The sequence below is a fragment of the Clarias gariepinus genome, chromosome 17 (genome assembly GCF_024256425.1).
Source record: "Clarias gariepinus isolate MV-2021 ecotype Netherlands chromosome 17, CGAR_prim_01v2, whole genome shotgun sequence".
NCBI lineage: Eukaryota > Metazoa > Chordata > Actinopteri > Siluriformes > Clariidae > Clarias > Clarias gariepinus.
The window spans coordinates 22203682-22225058 of record NC_071116.1 but is presented as its reverse complement, the minus strand read 5'-3'; the positions used below and the strand labels follow the sequence as shown (position 1 = coordinate 22225058).

At 37.8% G+C, this 21377-nt stretch overlaps 2 protein-coding genes across 3 annotated transcripts; one reads left to right on the top strand and one right to left on the bottom strand.

Annotated features, from left to right (window-relative positions):
* Positions 1 to 2035: 2035 nt before the first annotated feature.
* Positions 2036 to 3999, top strand: si:busm1-57f23.1 (uncharacterized protein LOC368621 homolog). The gene is given in 5 exon segments (XM_053476370.1): positions 2036 to 2092; positions 2095 to 2257; positions 2475 to 2626; positions 2743 to 2847; positions 3210 to 3999. Coding segments are annotated over 5 exon segments (558 nt in total). The 3' UTR covers positions 3291 to 3999.
* Positions 4000 to 4134: 135 nt separating this feature from the next.
* On the bottom strand, positions 4135 to 19684 carry rassf6 (Ras association domain family member 6). 2 transcript variants are annotated; one of them, XM_053476368.1, is made up of 12 exons: positions 19485 to 19684; positions 18622 to 18698; positions 18457 to 18535; positions 12148 to 12311; positions 11947 to 12047; positions 11670 to 11720; positions 9837 to 10027; positions 9140 to 9241; positions 9003 to 9054; positions 6165 to 6283; positions 5989 to 6086; positions 4135 to 4790 (listed from the first exon to the last, which is right to left on the bottom strand). In XM_053476368.1, the coding sequence occupies exons 2-12, from the start codon at positions 18678 to 18680 to the stop codon at positions 4715 to 4717; spliced, it is 1092 nt and encodes a 363-aa protein (XP_053332343.1). In that variant the 5' UTR covers positions 18681 to 18698; positions 19485 to 19684; the 3' UTR covers positions 4135 to 4714. The 2 variants fall into 2 exon arrangements, with proteins under 2 accessions (XP_053332343.1, XP_053332344.1); XM_053476369.1 differs by lacking the exon at positions 11670 to 11720 and having other exon boundaries at positions 19485 to 19683.
* Positions 19685 to 21377: the final 1693 nt, after the last annotated feature.

Genomic DNA, 21377 nt, shown 5'->3' with positions numbered 1-21377 from the left:
TATAATTAAATATTATATTTAAATAAATATTAAATATAAATAATATAATTGGAAAAAATATAATTTGAATAAGTATTTCATATTTTCCATACAGAAAGAGCTGAAGAACCCTTAAAGTACATTTTCCTAGAATATATATTTGTGGTAAAATCAATTCTCAAAGACTTTTAAAGACACATTAATCTTAGAGCCGTACTGTAGCGTTGTACAGTGTTCAATTCGAACTGTTCAGATGATATTGATTTTTTTCTCCTAAAAGCAGTTCTATTAGTATTTCTGGTGGCATTCCTATCATCCTATTACCCTTATTTGAATAGTGTATTGATTATATAGCAACAGCTTATATGGTAAGTTGTTGCTTCACGTAATTAGTCTAATTGTAAAGAAATCAAATATGTTAAGTCATTTAAGAAAAGTTATAGCGCTTTGCAGTTTCTCAGCAACCTGTCAATCTGTTATATACAGTATTTACACATTTCAGCTATTTATACATATCAATAAAAACTCATCTCATCTCATGTCTCATGTCTTACAACATGCAAAAAATATCATCACAAACTGCAACCAGTTGAAAATATGACGTGTAGTTCAGTATAATACAAACACCAGTGGGAAACATGATTTAGACTCATAAATGTGCATTTCTGGGAAGGCCTAACAGCAGTGTGTCAGCATCGTTTACACTTTATGTGACACCCACTTGCTTGTTTTGTCACTGCCTTTATGTGCTGCTAGAGACGTGTCACTCTGGAGCACTTTCCATATTGTCCCTCAGTGCGGAAGTAAATGCCAATCAATTTCACCTGACTGACCTCATGTTGAATTTCGAATAAATCATGTAGACCAATGCCTCACCCATAACCACAGAGACCAAAGACCAGACCGTCCAGTCTGACCCAGCTCACAAATTGCGCAGATTCCAGACAGATTAGTCTGATCCATGGAGGTCTCTTAACCCACAACATTTACAGGATCTGCCAGCCAAAGTCCTGCCAGTCACCACAGCACACCTGATAGGTTCTGCAAAGCCATCGCCTGTGTTTGGACATTCCTTATAATTTCATGTTTTTTTCTTCTTCTGTGATTTATGACAATCCTGGAAATTTCAAAATGATGAAATGACACATATCGAGTTGGATAATTATGTATGAACTGTTTCTATTTCTATTTGAACAGTATAAACTGTTCAAATAGAATACTGCATATTTTGTTTATACATACATACACACATACATACATATAAACAGAGTAGTTTGATAAACATAAAAGTGAAGTTGAACATCTCCCACGCCTGCACAGTTACCACATCTAAATATTATTGAGTCACTTTGGTGTGTTTTGAAGGAGCGAGTCAGGAAACATTTTCCTTCACCAGCATCACGTAGTGACCTGTCCACTATTCTGCAAGAAGAATGTCTCAGAATCCCTCTGGCCGCTGTGCAGGACTTGTATCTGTCATTCCCAAGACGAATTGATGCTGTATTGGCCACGAAAGGAGGCCCTCCAGCATACTAATAAACTATTGTGGTCTAAAGCCAGGCGTTTCAGTTTCATTGCCCAACCCCCTGTATATACACAAAATATCAATAATAATATCTATTTCAATTTGAATATCAATTTCTTTACCCTATATATTGTCATCTGTACTGCGTGTACTGTACAGTGTAAACGCTTTTTTCATTGATAAAGTGAATCTCCAAAAGACTCCCATAATATATACAAACATATCTTATATTTTGAGCAAATACATTATGAGTATGTTAAAGTAGACATGTCAAAATATTTTATCAGGCAGGAAAGCCCTTTCTGGTCAATATCCAGAATTCACCCACAGCAACATCAGGCAAGTTGTCTAAGACGTACAGTATATCCATATACGTACATCTGACTCACTGCTTGGACACAAAAATACACAATAAGATAGATGTTCTCTGACTCACAGCATGCACATACACACACCCACAACCACACACACACACACACACACACACAAAGCCAGTTTGTAAACCTCACACACTCCTCCCACTGTGTTCGCATGGGTGTGGAGCTGACAGCCCAGTCACACATTCCCAAGCTGAAAAAACGAGTTCATTTCTACTTTCCTCTCCGTCACACACTTCTCCTCCTTGCTTCAGAGAGCACACAGTTCCAGCCATGAACCTGTATCTCATCCTTCTTCTTTCTGTCCTCTCTCTCTGTCTTTCTGTCCCGGCAGTTGGTGGTCAAGACCAGTTGGTAGAGGAACCGGTTGTCGTACGTGAGTAGTATTTTGATAATTATCATCATTTTGTGACAGTTTTGATAAGTGCTGTACAGTAATATTATGCTTGGCTGGGATGGGATGAGAGTCAGATATTTGCCTATGTAAAAACATCACCTTCTTGTATCTAAAGCTTTTGGTTTAGACTTTTGACCCTTTTAATGGTTCGTTATGTAAAAATAGCATTTGTTTAAAATCCTGGTCCCATTTTTAGGTCATATACAGCCTTTAGGAGGTTGGGCTAAAGTCAACATTGATCAGAAAGATGTCCAAGATGCTACTGAAAAAGCTGTAGAGAAATTTAACACCAAATCCAAGGCTAAGAAGTACTTTAAGCTTGTGAATGTCACATCTGCAAAAATGAAGGTACAGCATCGTTTCTGTCTCTTTAACTGATCAAATTAATTAAGATACATATTGTTTGTATGCACACTGCATTTTCCTCATGAATGTTTACTGCATCATGTGCATTTACTTTGCAGACCACTAACATCCTAAACTACAGGATCAATGCAGTCTTAGCGAAGACAAAGTGCCCAAAAAGTGAGACTGCAACAGATCTCAACTTCTGTGATATGGCTCAAAAGGTATTTGTTTTGAGCCATACCTTTTTTATTTTAATTTTTGTATTTTATTTTTCACATATACCCCATATTTATTATTTATTCATATGTATCATGATCATCATTTATGGTTTTCTTCCTTCCATTATATTATTTCCTGTCTAACATTGCTTCTTTCTATGATTCATTTTACATATTAGTATTACTGTATTTTATTTATTTTTTGTTTATTATTTCTATTTCATTTTTAAGTGTTTTTAGTTAATTTATTTCTTCTGCCTATTTATTTATTTATTTATTTATTTATGGTTTCTTTATAATCTAAAAATCATAAAAAAATTATCATATTTTGCTAACTTGTCTTAATTCTGTGCCTTTTTTTTTAGCGGCTCAAATGCAAGTTTGAGGTTGAGCTCGATCCAAGGAATAACCAATACGAGGTGAAGATTGTGTCGTGCAACAAATAATCCACTGAAAGCTATATGCAAATTACTATAAAATGGCATGAAGGAATAGTGCAATGTTTTGAGGAATACTGATAAGTGACAATTTAAAGGAAAAAAAAAAAAAGAAAAAGGCTGATCCATGAAAAACCACCAATATGCACCAATGCAGCAAGTTGGTGTTCAGTGCAGTTGAGGATGACGATGGTGGCGGTGGTGAAACGTACTGCTTAACATGCCAATTCAAATGGTGTTTAATTGGTTGGGATATTATGTATGGGAATGCTGTAAGATAATAACAATAAAGGTAATAATTTTCATCCTCATCAAACCATTCAAAACCAGGGAAGATAACACTTTTATCAGGATGGGATAAAGTGTTTCATCAAGTGATGAGAAAAAGGAATGTTATATTCATTTGACTTTAGTCTTAATAGACCAAATCATGCAAGCAAATTAAATACATGAAAAATTGAGAGAAATAATAATAATAATAATAATAATAATAATAATAATAATAATAATAATAATAATAATAAATGTTCAATCAGTGTTTCCTTTAATTTGTCACCTGTCTGTAAGAGCTTGTGCCTTATTGATGTGGTTATGCAGAATAGCTACCTCTGGAAGGGCTTTATTATTTTCTTATTAAAAATTTTGAAAACATTTTTCCTATATATATATTTGTCTGATCAGCAAACTGAAATAATAAATGTGTGTTACAGAAAAAAAAGGCATCACATTAGACTCTCATTATTGCATCCACAGTTTTGCACACTCTTAGGATTAACCCAATGTATTAGGTTTATATATACTGTATACTGTATATGACACACAGAGGGGCCCAACAAATGTATACACGCTTCAACTTGAACTTGAATATGCCCATCTTCTTTTCTTCAGAAGATTTGGTAGAAGAATCATAATACTGCACATTACTGCCATAATTCAATTCAAATTAAAGTATGGACACATTTTATTTGGCCCCTCTCTATATATACAGTAATATAGCCTTATATACAGTATAAGCCTTTGCACACAACCACAAATGTACATGTTAAAAAACACATAACATTCATAGGGAAAGTTAGATTTAGACAATGATGTAATGAAGATGGAACGTTTTGTAAGAGTCAGAGCATTTACACACAGCAGCAGTAGACCGAGAGCACGGCTGCCAAAGCCCTCTGGCAACACACCACTGTAGCTGGAGCCGCCTCACTCAGTTACTGCCACGACACAGTTTTTCCAGTAGCTTTTCCCTGGTCATCCCTAATTTTTACACTAACGTCTATTAACAATATTTATAATTGAAGACGGATGCTAGACAGTCCATATAATATTTCATTAAAAAAAAAACCTTCAAAACTTAAACATCTGTAAATATTCTTTGGGAACTGAATGGAAAAAAAATCTCTTCCAGTCTTTTTATTCTTCCAGGACTCATGTCACACAGTTGTCTCAGTCTTTGTTGTCAACTTTGAGTTTAGGCATTGCGTTAGGAGATTGTGCTCGCGCCTGTACCTGCAGGAAGAGCAAATATTTCATTAATAATCTTTACACAATGAACCTAACCAATTCACCAGGTCACTTCATTAAACATATTAACATTTCATGTTTGCAGAAATTTTGTGTCAATCACATGGATAAGAAATGTAGCGTAGTCTATTTATAAACTGTTTATTGGCAGCACTGTTGAAGTCTTGTTTCTGATTGGCTCTGACTGTAAATCAAATCACAGATTTTCTGAACATTTATGAGCTTATTTTAATACATTATAGTTTCTATAGTTCCAACTCATGGACATGTATGACAGAAACTCATAACATAAAATGTAAGCCTAATAATAAACCGAATTAATAAACATGCTGCTATTTACAGTAAATAATAAAATGACGATAATATGGTGAAATTTATTTATTATTTATATATGATGTAAAGAGTATTTATCTTGTCAATATCTGTATGTTTTCTGCATTGGGAAAGTCTTTCTTTGTAACATTAAAATATATATTTTTGTCTCACTTTAATGATGAGAAAATAGAGACTAAACACTATATTCTCGTACCAGTTTCTCTTTTTTTTCAGTGCAACTGGATGCTTCACAACATAATACAGTATGTACCTATCCATCCATCCATCCATCCATCCATCCATGAACCATTGTAAACCCGCTAGAGCCCATGGAGACCAATAGTGACCATTGTATTTATTCTCATTTTGAACGATCATGGCAGCACTTCCGGTCAACACTAACATTCACACAATTTTAGGAACACCAATTAGCCTAATCTGCATGTCTTTAGACTCTGGAAGGAAACCCACCAAGCATATGGAGAACGTTTAAACTCCATGCACACAGACCTGATGTGGGAATTAAACCCAAACCTTGAAAATCATAATCACTGGCAAAGCTCCTGCAGTACAAGAGAAATGAAACACTTTGTGCTGTTGAAAGACAATAATACATGTTCAACACACCACCCCATTACTGATTATTTTCTTACAAAACAACAGAACAACTCATAGTGTTTTATTCTTACATAAGATCCATAATTATAGTTATCTAAAAAAAACACAGCAATACTTTAAATACGTTTAACAGGTATGTTTATGTTACTTTCTCTAATAAAAGACTTACACCTAAAATACGAAAGAGTGTACTGTTGTCCATTGGATTTGCAATTGTTTTTCAGTTACTAAAATTTCATATAGTACTTACTTATTGACGACACGCTGTATCTCTTTGCTCTCCTCCTCTTGGAGCTTTCGAAGGACTCGCTGAAGTATAGGCAGCTCTAAATTAACATACTGTGCTACCTAGAAAAGCAATGATAAAAGGTAACTCAGGTTTATTAGATGGGTGCTTGACTTATAATAGTGGAGAAGTCAACTTACGTCCATGCTAACTTCCTGTTCATCAGTGTCCATGAGGAAGACTCTCATGATGTCCTCTGATGGGCCTTGAAGAAAACGCTCCCAAAGGGGAAGATCTGAGCTTCCCAGCTTTTTCCTTTCTTTTGAAACAGAGATTTTGCATTTAGTTTTGTTGAGTTGTTCACTGTGCTTCATGAACTGTGGCAATGAATAAAAGTTGAACAAAGACTATAATAATGTAATTTTGAATAGTTGTTCACATATTTCAAACAATGAAAAATTACTTTGCAAGCCATCATCATTACATTATTGGGGTTGCAATTAATCATTATTAAAGTTGGATTCATGTTGCATAGACACATAATGTTCTCACAAGCTATGTGTGCCTGTTTCTTTCCCTAAGACATACTGTACTGTAGAATGTTGATTTCTGTTTACCCTATTTAAACCTGATACTTGGGTTAATATTGCTCCAATAATACATATCCATCAGTATAAGTCATGGAACATCATACACCTGCCAAGACAATTATTTATTTCTGATAGAACAACACGAAAGTGGACGTGGAGCTCATTAGACTCTCCATTAGTTCATCAGAAAACTATGTAATACAGAGCGGTTCTTCTTATCAGTCACATACTGCAGAATAACCTAGGAAGTAGTGTAGCTGTAAGATAAGAGATTTAGGCTTCAGCTAAGCATTACTAAGTTCCTCCAAACCAATACAAGCAGAACTGCGAGGAAACTCAGTTCACTGATAAGTGGAAGCAGTTTGCTTGATAAAGAAGGAGCGGTGGCATTCATAGTTCTTTTCTTTTTTTTTTCTTTTCTTTTTAATAAAGTCATGGCTATAAATGCATATATTAAGGCCACAAGTTAAAGGAGCAGTCAGAGATTCTAACCCAAAACACTTTTTGTCATTCAGCCCCTCATCTTCTCTTATCTTCTATCTGCAATTCTGTGTGTGGGCTGAAAAAATCTGGAATCCACAATCTTGGGTGGCATAGTGAGTAGCACTATCGGCCAATCATTCGTGTGAATGAAATTAGCATGTTCTCCCCATGCTTGACGGGTTTCCTCTGGGTCCTTCTGGCTCCTCCACAGTCCAAAAGCATGCAGATTAAGTTAATTGGCGTTCGGAAATTGATCGTAGTGTGTGTGTGCATGTGTGAATTGGATTGGCACCTGTCCAGGGTGTACCCCGCTTTGTGCCCACAACCCTGTAATAGGATCAGTGGTATAGAAGATGAAAATTAAAGATCAATCGACAATCTCTCCCCAGTAACGCTCCTTCTTTAATATTAGAAATCAAGTCACCAGGAATTGCTACGATGCCATGAGACTAAATTTAAAACACTCACTCACTCACTCATTGTCCACACCGCTTTATCCTGTGTTCAGGGTCATGATGGGGCCTGGAGCCCATCCCAGGAGACTTAGGGCACGAAACAGAGTACACCCTGGACAGGGTGCCAATCCATAGCAGGGCACACACACACTACGGCAATTTGGTGGGCAATACGGGCAATTTTCTCTTCCCGTTGGAGACAACTGGAGAACCCAGAGGGAACCCACCAAGAACAGGGAGAACATGCAAACTCCATGCACACAGAGATGGGAATCGAGGCTGGCCAGGAATTGAACACGGACCCTGGAGGTGCAAGGCGACAGTGCTAACCACTACACAACTTTGAAACAGTAAAAAAGTAATTTAAATTCACTTAAAATGAACTTTTTTTCATTTCCAAGGCTGGCATCCCATTCCATCTCATACCCAGAGGTGACAGGATAGGGTCAGGATCCAGCATGGCCTTGACCAGGACAAAGTAAGTGATTAAATAACTGTCATGCTTAGGTTCCTGTGGTTTAATAGTGTGGTTTTTATTTACACCATTTAAAATATGTATTATAAAGTATTTGTGGTGATAAAAAAATAGATCCCATGAGAAACCTACCCTGTGACCAGAAGTATCATAATATATATTAATTCATGCCCCTCACTTTGTTAAATAATAACCAACATGTCCCCCCAGGGTCTCTACATCAGCCATAGACTGTAACGTTAGTTCAGCAAACAGTAACCATTTACATACTGAATAGCGCCTGGCACGGCGGTGTAGTGGTTACCATTGTCGCCCTGCACCACCAGGGTCTGGGTTCGATTCCCGTCTCTATGTGCATGGAGTTTGCATGTTCTCCCCGTGCTTGGTGGGTTTCCTCCTGGTACTCTGGTTTTCTCCCACAGTCCAAAGATATGCAGGTTAGGCTAATAGGCGTTCCCAAATAGCCCGTAGTGTATGTGTGTGTACCCTGCGATATATTGGCACCCTGTCCAGGGTGTACCCTGCCTCGGGCCTAAGTCTCCTGCGATAGGCTCCAGGCCCCCGCGACCCTGAATACAGGATAAAGCGGTATAGAGGATAAGTGAGTGACTGAGTGAGTGAATAGGGCCTGAACATGCTGATAATACTGTGCTGCTAAACCAAAGTGTAGCCTCAAGCCTGTATGAATAAACAAATAAAAGCTTGCTCCTTTTACCACTAAACCTCAGTTTTGCTCATGCAAGAGTGCACAGAATATGAATTGCCTGCTACAAACTCAGATGCCCACTGATGCATTAGTAGGATTCATAAAACAGATGCCAAGACCCATAATCCTCAACTGCTTGTGTTATGCCATACACTTTTTTTTGGAATAAAAGCTTCTAAAATATAAATAATGTGAAATTTCATTGTGTGTTCATTTCAGACAAGATACGCTTTAATTTCGATGCAGAAACTAGAACATTTGCCTTAGGTGCATAACGTAACAGAAATAGCTTTGGTATTCAGTACAAATCAACTATAAAGCCCACATACCTCCACTTTGATGAATGCAATACAATGCAAATTCACTTGGGTCATTTTCTATCTGCAATGAAAAAAAATGATATAAGTACAATGCAAGTTATTAAAAGGTATACCTTTAATATAATGCAAGTTGTTAAAAATGATACCTTAAATTTATTTAGGAGCTGGCAGATGACCTCCTGTGTTTTCATTGTGCTGTTTATCCGAACGTTCGTGGCGGTCCCGTAGGATGGCGTAAATATTGATGTCTGAAAAAGATATTTACAGTTTAGCTTAAACATTTAATCCCACATTTAATTCACTGTCCTTGATTTAGTGCATCCTTCCTGAATGCATTTTATGAATGTAAAATTGTGATGCTCTAACATGAGCACTAAAGACTAACAGCAGGATCAGCAATACAGAAAAGACTTACTGTACAATATTCAGATTTTATATTGCACCACTAGGGGGCATCTTCAAACACAGTACCTCTCATATCAGCCACAACAATAACACATTAACACTGAATCACCAACTATACAACACTAAACTGGTGACAGAAAAATGGGCACCAAATGGGATCATTCATGCCCAGAAGGATGCTGGCCACAATAGAGGGGCACCAGCCAGAACACCCAAACTCCCCAGATACCAATCCGATTAAGCACCCATGAGATCTCACCCCACAACCCACAGCACCCAAAGGATCTCCTGGCACCAGACACCACAGCACACCCCCAGAGGTCTTATGGAGTCATATCCTGAGGGGCCCGAGGCGCCCCGAGCTGTCCAGGAGCCACAAGGGGACCTTACACAACACTAAGCATAATGATCTGTGTGTATTTTGCATTATTATCTGACCTTATAGTTATAGAAATGTCCGTTAATAGAGAACCGATGCTTTCTGTTAGTCCGTCTCTCCTCTGCCCCCTGGGTCTTTACTCTCTTTTTCACCAGCGAGGCATCACTCCTGGTGCGGAACAGGATAGAGCTCTCTGTGACGGGTTCGTGTCGGGTCACCCTCAGTGTCTGACTCTCGTACTGCCTGTAGTCTAGATACGAAGAGGAAAATTAAATATGTCACTCATACTCACAGTATTTCTCATAAAGTCTGGAAACAACTCTGAGGCATTACTCTTCTGCAGAATACGTATATAAAATAATTGTCTATTCAAGGCTTTGTATTTATAAGACATTTTCCACTCATTGTGATTGAGCTTTTAAGCCTGATATATACTGTATATTTTAAAGGAACAGTACAGTATGTATTTTTAGAGCCATCTGCTGCCTACAAGACTTATTGCAACCGCATACAGACATTGACATGTCCTGTAATATACTGTAGGTTGTAGGTAGATGTCTATATTTATTAAATGTTTCCAGCCTGGTCACCAGGTCTCAATGTAATTTCCATCTCAAGTACCTTACATATCAAAAACACATAAAATAATCTGAAACTGGCCCCGAAATTCCGACACTGGAAAACAAAGATGCAGTTTTTCTTAATCTATGCACAACAAATAAGTATAGCAGTGCAATATATCATTTAAAAGAAATATGAGGGTCAGTCAAAAATTATCCGCATTTTGGCTGTAGAATTTGTTTTATTTGTTTAAACATATATTTAATTTTTCGCCATACTCTCCTTGATTTTCAATATACTGTACTTTGTCCATCTGTCAACAGGCTTTTGTATTTCTTTATTAAAATGCTTTAAGCTGAGCTGTGAGCCAGGAATGCACTCCTCTGTCTTCATCAGAAGTGGATCTTCATCCGCGTAGGGATGCTTCCAGGGGACCAAATGTCCAATGGAGCAAGATCAGGACTATAGGGAGGATTTTTGCAGAGTGTCGACAGTGTGGTCAGGAGTGTGGGAACGTGCATTGTCATGCAAGATCACAACGACGTAGAAAAGCAGTCCTCTGCGTTTAATCTGAAGTTAAAGCTTCAGCTTTTTAATAAATGTCTCACTGTAACAAGCACTGTTGATTGTTGAACCTTTTTCTTGATAGTATTCCAATAATGGCCCTTGGGAATCCCAGAAAACTGTAAGCATACATTTTCCAGTTGATGGTTGATTTATGAACTTTCTCTTGTTGATGATTAACAATGTTTCCATTCCATACTCTGCTGTTTATTCTCATCTACTTTCATCATATACTTTTCATCACCAGTAAAGATTTTCTTTTAGAAACCTTCACCTTCCTTAGAGTATCGGTGCAAATTGTGTTTGCTGATATCCAAACGCGTCTGTTTATGCTCTTCTGTGAGATGTTTCGTCACGAGGTACCGCCTCAGACCACGAAAAATTTATCACGGCACGCAATCAATGCTCTTCTTTTGTGCAAATCACAAGTGGGACATAAATTTTTGCTCGCACCACAGTTACAAATGAACTGATGTAACACATTCACATCTGCACAGAAGTGACTGTGGACACAGTAGCCTTGAACAGGAAGCATTGATTACAGAGTGGGGACAGCAGGAGTTCTAACATAATTGGAATGTGAATAATTTTTGACTCACCCTGATAGTACTGTAAGATCATGCAAATACATAATAAACAAACAAACAAACAAACAACCTAATAAAAAAAACACCACCTAATAAACTTACCCTTTTCCCCTATCAAAACACATACTAGCCCAATTTAAAATAAAATCCATCACCCTGGCACACTTAATTATGATTTACCTGGGCATGAGGAGCATTTTTTAGGTGGGCGATGCAGCCTTTGAAAAAACTCTAAAAATTTAACAAATGTCTTAAATAAAGACAGGTCCACTATATGACAAAATGTTTATTATTATTATTATTATTATTATTATTATTATTATTATTATAATAAATCTTAATATATATATATATTTTTAAAAACAACAAAAACAGTACATCATGATAATGTGTGTCTGGCATTAATGTATGTGCATAGGTTTGGTAATATTATAAACCAAAATACTGTAGGGTTTACCTGCAGCAGCACTGTCGACAGTTTCTGAATCATCTTGAACAGTTTCTTCTAGTTCATCGATGTGATGGAGATTGTCAAATTCTCCCCATCGGGTCATACCCCTGAACAGAACACACAAAGCAAATTAACATACAACACCTTTCTCATTATTGATCAGTTATTCTCTGATGGTTGCCTAGATTCTACTTGTCTGTATCCAACCTTTTATTTCCAAGTGGGCTAATTGGGTCTGGAGAATATTCCTGAGACTTTGACTGATCCCACGCCACCATCTGTTTCTCATCCTGGATTTTAAGCCGGATTGGTCTCTTCATGCCCCAAGAGACGACCAGGAATCCATCGAGGGTCACCTGACCAGCAGGGCTCTGCAGGAACATAACGCGCGTCTCATTAACAGACTGATATGTTCAGGGGAAGGGAAGGCACAGGCTCTAGTGCTGGGGTTAGTGTCTTTGGTTTTAGTTATCTGAAGCCAGTTTCCAGGGCTTTTCTAGGACACGTTCCAGAACACATCCATACTTTTTTCTCTTTCTAAACGAGTGCAGCAAGTCCATGGTTTTGGAAGCCCCCTTGTGGTTTGAAAGAAACAAGAACTGCAACATGAAATGTACCCAAGTTAAAGATGTGGCATGAGAAAATAAACTGGCAAATAAGGAAAGAAACAGAGAGAAGAAGAAAATTTAATGCTAACGCTGATCAGAAAAAAATGCCGATGGCTGCTTTGCTTCCAAAGTGGCTTCTTCTTCTTCATCTTTTGACTGCTCCCATTACGGGTCGCCACATTTGGCTTCCTCTAACTATCTACCACACCTTTCTTTGTCACTCTAACCTCCTGCATGTCCTCCCTAAACCTCCTCTTGGGCCTTAATCTTCTCCTCCTGCATGGCAGCTCTATCTCTAACATTCTCCTCCAGATCTACCCCTAATCATTCTTCTGAACATACCATCTTATTACCATCTTAATCTGTCCTCTCTAACTTTGTCCCTAAACTGTCCCACCTGCACTCTCCCTTTAATATGCTAATTTCTAATCCTGTCCATTCTTGTCACTCCCAAAGCAAATCGCAGAATCTTCAGTTCTACCATCTCCAGCTCTACTTCCTGACCTTTTTGTCAGCGGTAATGTCTTCAAACCATATGACATTGCTGGTCTCACTACTGTCCTGTAAAATTTCCCTTTTGTTCTTGCTGATACCCTTCTGAAACAGATCTTTTTGTTAGGAAGATCATCTGATCTAGAGACTGGCTAGGCCACTCCAGGACCTTGAAATGCTTCTTATGAAGAAATTCCTTCGTTGCCTGGGCGGTGTGTTTGGGATCATTGTCATGCTGAAAGAACTAGCCACGTTTCATCTTCAATGCCCTTGATGATGGAGGGAGGTTTGGACTCAAAATCTCATGATACATGGCCCCATTTATTCTTTCCTTTACACAGATCAGTCGTCCTGGTCCCTTTGCAGAAAAACAGCCCCAAAGCATGATGTTTCCACCTTCATGCTTCACAGTAGATATGGTGTTCTTTGGATGCAACATAGCATTCATTCTTCTCCAAACACGACAAGTTAAGTTTTTTCCCAAAAAGTTCTATTTTGTTTTTTTCTGACCATATGACATTCTCCCAATCCTCTTCTGGATCATCCAAACACTCTCTAGCAAACTTCAGACGGGCCTGGACATGTACTGGCTTAAGCATGGGGACACGTCTGGCACTGCAGGATTTGTGTTCCTGGCGGTGCAGTGTGTTACTGATGTGTGCAGTGTGTTGCCTTTGTTACTTTGGTCCCAGCTCTCAAGTGAGATCTTGCATGGAGCCCCAGATCGAGGGAGATTATCAGTGGTTTTGTATGTCTTCCATTTTCTAATAATTGCTCCCACTTGATTTCTTCACACCAAGCTGCTTACCTATTGCAGATTCAGTCTTCCCAGCCTGGTGCAGGTCTACAATTTTGTTTCTGGTGTTCTTTGACAGCTCTTTGGTCTTGGACATAGTGGAGTTTGGAGTGTGACTGTTTGAGGTTGTGGACAGGTGGCTTTTATACTGATACCAGATGCCATTAATACAGGTAACAAGTGGAGGACAGAGGAGCCTCTTAAAGAAGAAGTTACAGGTCTGTGTGGGCCAGAAATCTTGCTTGTTTGTAGGAGACCAAATACTTATTTTACAGGTGACTTTACCAATCAATTAAAAAATTAAAAATCATACAATGTGATTGTTTGGATTTTTTTCCACTTGTTTTGTCTCTCATAGTTGAGGGATACATATGATGAAAATTACATCAAAGCATCTCTTATCTTTTTAAATGGGAGAACTTGCACATGGTGGCTAACTAAATACTTTTTTGCCCCACTTCATTCATATTGTTTATATAATAGTATATAGCTAAATGTTTTTTTCAGGTGTCTCTAAAAATAGCTAAGGTTAGAAGGTTACATTAAGCAAATTTTGCATTAATCAAACAGTGCCACATCAACGTTTCATTAAACTTTTATCAATCTAAAAACATCTTTCTTTAAAAAATAGCTAAATATTTCAGCATATGCGCCCCCGTTTTAACATACACTGCCTGTCCAAAAAAAAAAAAAAAGGCCCACACTATATGGTTTAGATCTTTAGTTTTGATTATGGCTTTGACAATGTGGTGGCCAGTTTATCTGTGAAAACGATTCCTCATGTTTCTAAAACCACTCTTTCACAATTCAAACCCTGGAATATGCCATCAGGGAAGAAACATCCATTGATGTGATAACCGGTTCATTCAGTACATTCAGGTCATCAGCTGAGTTCATTTCATTGGCACATAAAGTTGCTGAGTCTAGACCCGACCAATTGAAGAAACCCCAGATCATGACACTGCCTCCAGAGGCTTGTATAGTGGCCCCTATGCATGATGGGTGCATCGCTTCATGTGCTTCCCTTCTTAACCTGATGTTCCCATCCATCAGGGGGTCTGGAATAAAGTTAAACATGACCTTTTTCCATTGCACCAAGGTCCAATAGTTGAGTTCCCTAGCAAACCAAAGCTTTTTTCTCGTAACTGGTTAGTACTAACAAGTGCTTTTCTTATAACTACACATCTGTTCAGTTGCTGTCACATGGATGCATGTGGAAATGCTCTCAACTTCACTGTTAAACAACAATTTATTTACAATGCAATTTGACCAAGCCTTTAAGTGATCTCCATTCGACCACATTTCTTCCTAAGGGGTTAGCACTTATTAGCAAGATTATTATGGGTTTTAATAATGCCTTGGACATTTTTCAATCAGATTTCAGCAATCTTCTTAGTTGTTTTCTTTGCTTTAAGCAGACCAATAATTTGACTTTTCCGAAATGGAGACTTTTTTGGGGGCCTGGCAGTGTGTATCAGATATCAGATAAGGAGAAGAAGAGAAGAGGAGACAAAATCAGTCACTTAATAACCAAACTTAACAGTTTGTAGGATCTCAGTGATATTTCCCAGGTAAATAACTATTCTTACAGGTTTTTCCAGATCCATTATCCAGAGCAACTTACAACGGCCCAACAGTGGCAGCTTGGTAGTACTGGTTCCAACATCTTACCCACTGAGCTATCATACAGTATCTCATGCTCTTGTCACCTGCTTTTTCTTCCCATTTATTAATTTAGCTTAATGTTCAGATAACAAGCATCTCTATGCCATGCAAATCATATAAAGAGCTGAAGATATTGCTAGGTGTTGGACTGTAAAAGTGAAACTGTGCAGGAAAACTGATGCAGAGATAAACAATACTTGTTCTGCAACATTCAGTGCATAGTAAATCATCTTTCCGATAAATAGTGCAAGGTCATTTAAGAACATCAGGGTTTTTTTCTTTTGGAACTTTAGAGCTGTATTTGCTTCATACTAATTTACTGACATTCTGACATCTAGTCAGCATCAATAGGCAAACAGTGTTTAATTATGAATCAGTAGATGGGTACCAAGATTTCTACAATGCAGAAAACAGGAATGCAGTCAGAAAAAAAAGTAAGATATAAAAGGGAAAAAGTCAAGTCTAAGCATCAGTAAGCTAGCAGCTTCCTTAGCAACAAGGAACAGAAAACGCAGTGCGAAACAGCACACCAAGTTAAGTGCAGAAACTATAATTTAAAAAACCAAACAGTTATACAGTGAGGACATAAATAATAAGTTTATTAAGTGATAAAGTGAAGACTGCTTATAACTATTATTATTATTATTATTATTATTATTATTATTAATGATACTAGATAACACATTTTCACTTTGCATTCAAGTATAAATATGTATTTTTTAAATTAAAGTTGTATATCATTTGATATTATACAACCAGCCCAACCATTTGGTTGAGCAGCACTGCAAGTGTCTCTATATTTACTATGTTTAAACTGGGACGTTTGACCGTGTGTATCACTCCGCTTTTGTGTTCACCACAAACAATTCCACTTTGTAATTCGAAACCTTTACTACAACATTGCATTGTCTCTGGATTTGTTTAAGGATAGTTTACAGAATAGAAATTTGAGTTTGAAATATGATGCATTATGAACTGGAAAGGAAAGTAGGATGCTAATTTATTTTCAGGAAATCCCAAGTGTAATAAAATGAACTTGCATGAATTGGGATCCATGAGAGGCGTTCATGTCAAACCAGGACTTTTAACTGTGCAGAATTATAGAACGTGCATATGAGAGTAAAAAAATCCCCTTTATTTCTCTATATAATCCCCTGCTACACTAATTGCACTTATCCCAGTGTTTCACTAGTTCTTGAACACCATAAAGGTGGAAATTTTTCTCAGTACACCAGAGCTATGATCAGATCTGCCCGCTTCAGATCTGAAACCCTGGCCTCCCAGGAACTCCTTTAACACAAACATTTGGAAATAGCTTAGCACGAGGTCAGGACTGTAGAGGGGACTGTAATATGCTAGTGATGTTCATGAATGATTGTGTGTGCGCAGTTCCTACAGACAGATGATGTCTTGCCCAAGCTGGCGACAAGTTATCTGTTGATTTACAATGATCATGCGTTCCACTTTCTGACTGTTCATGGAAACGACTGCAATGAACTCTGAGCCACATTGGCCAGGGTCAAGGGTGTGTGTGTGTGTGTATGTGGAGTTTTTCCCCCATGCTTGGCGGGTTTCTTCTGCGTACTCCAGGTCATGTAATCCAGTCCAAAGACATGCAGATTAAGTTAACTGGTGTTCCCAAATTGTGCATATTGTGTGTATGTGTGTTGTGGGTGTGTGTGGGTGGTGTGTCCTATGATGAATTGGCACCCTGTCTGGAGCACCCTAATGGACTACAACTCTGTACTCAGGATAAACAGTATAGAAGATACTGAAAGTATCTTCTAAATTCAAAAGGTGTAAGGAAATAAAAAAAAATGTCTAAATTATAATGATCAGTTTGTCCTTGATGAGCAAGCCAGCAAAAAAAAAAAAAAAAAAAACTCCCTGAGATGACAACAGGAAGACAGGAAACAGACTTAACAGGGAACCCATCCTCATTTGGATAATATCAGATAGATGAAGCGCAGGGACTGATCTGCAGTCAAACTGTGTGTTAGGAGGCTTGATGTTCAGTATAACAGGAGAAGTCCTTAAGTTAATATGAAGCCCACTTTCGCTGATGGAGCCTCAGTGATATATATATATATATATATATATATATATATATATATATATATATACAGTATATACACACTGTATACCAACTCTCCCATTATATCTGGGCTTGGGACACACACATACTCTCAATACTACATTTAAAAAAAAAGAAACCACAGTTTTTTTTTACTTACTTAGACTGTATATTAGACTTTTTAAATTTCCTAATTTATTTAATTAGACTATATCTTTTCATGAAACAAACTATGATCCTGATATAATGTATGTTACAACAGCTATTGGTATCTCACAAGCCTGTCTCAAAATAACACTAAAAAATAAAAATAAAAACTGGACTCGATAGTAACTTAAACTTAATCTCCTATAATTTGAAACTTCCAGCCTCCTAAGAAACAGTGTGACTGAAAAACATCCCTCTATCCGTTATCACCCAGATGAGGATGGGTTCCCTGTTGAGTCTGGTTCCTCTCAAGGTTTCTTCCCTAATCCCCTTTACAGGGGGGTTTTCCTTGGCACCGTCACTCTATCATTTTGATTTATGTATATTTTTTCACACATTTCATACTCACTTCCTTAATTTTCTTTTGATTCTGCTTTGTGACAATGACCACAAGCACTATACAAATAACATTGAAATGTTCCAAAAACGCTAAATAAGCACTTCCCTAAAGAAAACACCTACACTGACGCGTTTGTGGAGGACAGAATACAAGTGCGTGAGTCACGACCATGAAAACAACCTTATACCAAGCGAATGAATATAACGCTGTGATTTGCTTTGCATCAGACGTCCTGCTGTTAAGGAATGACAAATCAATACCGTCTAACGTGGTACACAACGGTCTAACCTTTCTTTGGCAAAAATAAATGTAAAATTAAATTTGTAATAGTTACCTCACTGACAGTGAGTTGCAGATGAGTCTTGTCCTTCAGAAAGCAGTTGTAGGTGTTTAGTAAAGACAGAAATCTTGCCCTGTGTGTGCGAGGAAGCAATTACATTACGTCCAAATTACATAATGAAATAAATAAATAGTCAATTTAAACTGTTTAGTCACTAACCTCGAAAACGTTCTTCCATCCCCGATGTGGAAGACCATGCGTGGCTGAGCCTTAGACATTTCTGACTCCAGACAGTTCTGCCAAAAACAGTATTTTTTCTTTTCCTTTTTTTCTTTTTTACATCCAAGCTACTCATTTGTTTTATCTATATATATACACACACACACACATACACGCCAATCCTTTTTTAAAGTCCTGACATGCTGCAGAGACTGCTATTCATACAGTCAGTCAGTCAGTTAGTCCAGTGTTCATACATTTAGACAGTTGTTACTGGCACAGTCTATTGATTTTCTTAATCACTGCTTCCAAACTTGTTCCGTCAGGACTGGAATCTCTGCTATTTGACTTATAGGTAGTTAAATACGACGGGCTAATATGTGAGGAACCAGTAAGTTGTTGTAGACTCTGACAGTATTGCTTTGGGCTGGAATGGAAAGAGAGAGAGTGTGTGTGTGTGTGTGTGTGTGTGTGTGGGTGGGTGTGTGAGTGTTTGTGTGTGTGTTGTGGTTTACTGGGTGTACTTTCAGTTTGTCGGTCATATAAGCGCACCGTAGTGAAGAATCGTGCGAAAGTGGTTTAGTCAGTATACGCCGTGATTGGAAGATAGATCCAATTTAAGAAAGATCTATTTTTGAAATCACAGAAGCAAAGGAACTGATTCACCTGTGTGTCTGTCTATAATACTACAGTTTCAGACTCAATGTCTGCTTTACTGTGTATCTGTATACCCAACTGATCTCAGACCAGATTGTTAAACCAAGGCAGTCTACACCTTCTGACCACTCTCTGAACACTACACCATCTAACGCTGACTCCAAGATGCACATAGAGTGAGCACACGGAACGAACGCTGCTCTCACCTGTCGCCGGCTCAGATCCAGTGTCAGGAGGCTCACTCTGGAATGGGTGCCATATCTCTACGAAGTCTAGTTCCAGCCTGTAAGAGCAGAGGCTGTGGATTAAAGACGGTGTCAGATAGAAGGATAAGAGGGAGGACCTGCATGCCAGGCAGGTGTTAATGACTGCCGCATTCAGACTGTGTTGTGCTGTAACTTGATCCGACTCACCTCTTTCCTCTGAGCATTCTGGGAGAGCTTGGAAAGTTGCAGATTTATGGACACACCCATAGGTACGTGCCTCTCACCTCACACTACAGTTGTAGGATTAACCCTTTCCTGCAACAACATGCAGAAACCATGGAGACATTCAACAGGTTACGTAACACTTTAGTAGGTATATATGTCAAGAGGTGTGTATTATCTGAAAGCATTCAGTGGAAGAACAAAAAGCACAATGCAGTACACGTTGTCTGTTAACTGTTGAGTGCTAGATTTCAATACTTGTCATTCACATTCACACAATAACACTATGATATCAGCACAGTGACTTCCGCATACATCATTTTTTTATGGCGCTGTTGCCCTTTAACTGCCCTATATGCTATCTGCCATGGTATTTCTGTTATCTTATACAGCTAGCTTGTATACAGAAATCATAAAGTGAAGACAACTCAAACATGAACTTTGAATTCTAACCTTAGTCATGTTTCACAATCTAAGGAACGCATATTCTTTAGCAAGCTCAGTTAAACCTAACAGCTGTTTCCTTATAAAACTCGATGTCTAAAACTCCTGAGCTAAGCAATGCGTTTTCGCTCCAAATATTAACTGTTTATTTTATTACTCTTTATGGCTCTTTATAGAACTTTCGTCTATGCAGCAATGTTTTTAAAAGCATCTTTTGCATCTTTTTGCACACTCTCACTTTTTTTCTCGTTTTTTGTTTCCATCTGAAAACTGGTCTGTCTTGTACTATATTTCATTCTTTACAGCCATGCATATATTCTCCTGTAATGTTATTCATTTGTTACCTTATAAGTTATATATGGAAATACTGAATGATTTTGTACATAATTATGCAGACATGATAAACATATATCACAAAATTGGTACAGCATATAATATGGTGCCTAAGACTTTTGCACAGTACTGTGTATAGCCTATACATGTGCTTATATGAAAGCCTTGCCAGTATATGTTAATGGGGGGCTTCAGACTTCAAACTGCATTTGGGGATTTGGACACGTCAGGTAGAACGAAAATTATCAATGCTTTTATAGAGTGTAATTTTTTTTTCCACTGCCGAAATACAGGAATGATGTCGCAAAAAAGAAGAACTCACCTCATGCCCTAAGTCTCCTGGGATAGGCTCCAAGCGCCATACAGGATAAGCGATACAGATAAATGAATTAAATGAATGAATGAAAAAAAAAAAAACCTACAGGTGTTTAGATTAGTATCATGGTGATTTGTTTGAATCGTTCTTCCCCCATCTTTCCATGTATAGGACCAAGGAGATTTTTTTTTTTTTTTTTTTTAAAGAAAAACCCCTGCTTCTGCTGGAATGTAACATGAACGACACCAAATATCACAAAAGGCACCCTAACCTAAAAGTGCTAAATTCATGTTAAGTCCTTCAAACCAGTCAGCACTTTCTAATTTCCCATTACTCAGCTGGTCCTTTCAAGTCCTGGAACATTTTTGCATACAGAATTTACATACGTCTGTATAATCATACCTGCACTACAGAACTGACGTGGCCCATTGTGCCACAAAATCATCACACACACACACACACGTTCTAAACTGGTCTTATAATGTCTATTCACCATCACTCATATGTGTAATTCTTGTGATTAATCTACTCCACAAGTGTGGTTTTATTTTCCTGTTATGAGCGTGGTTAGGAACATG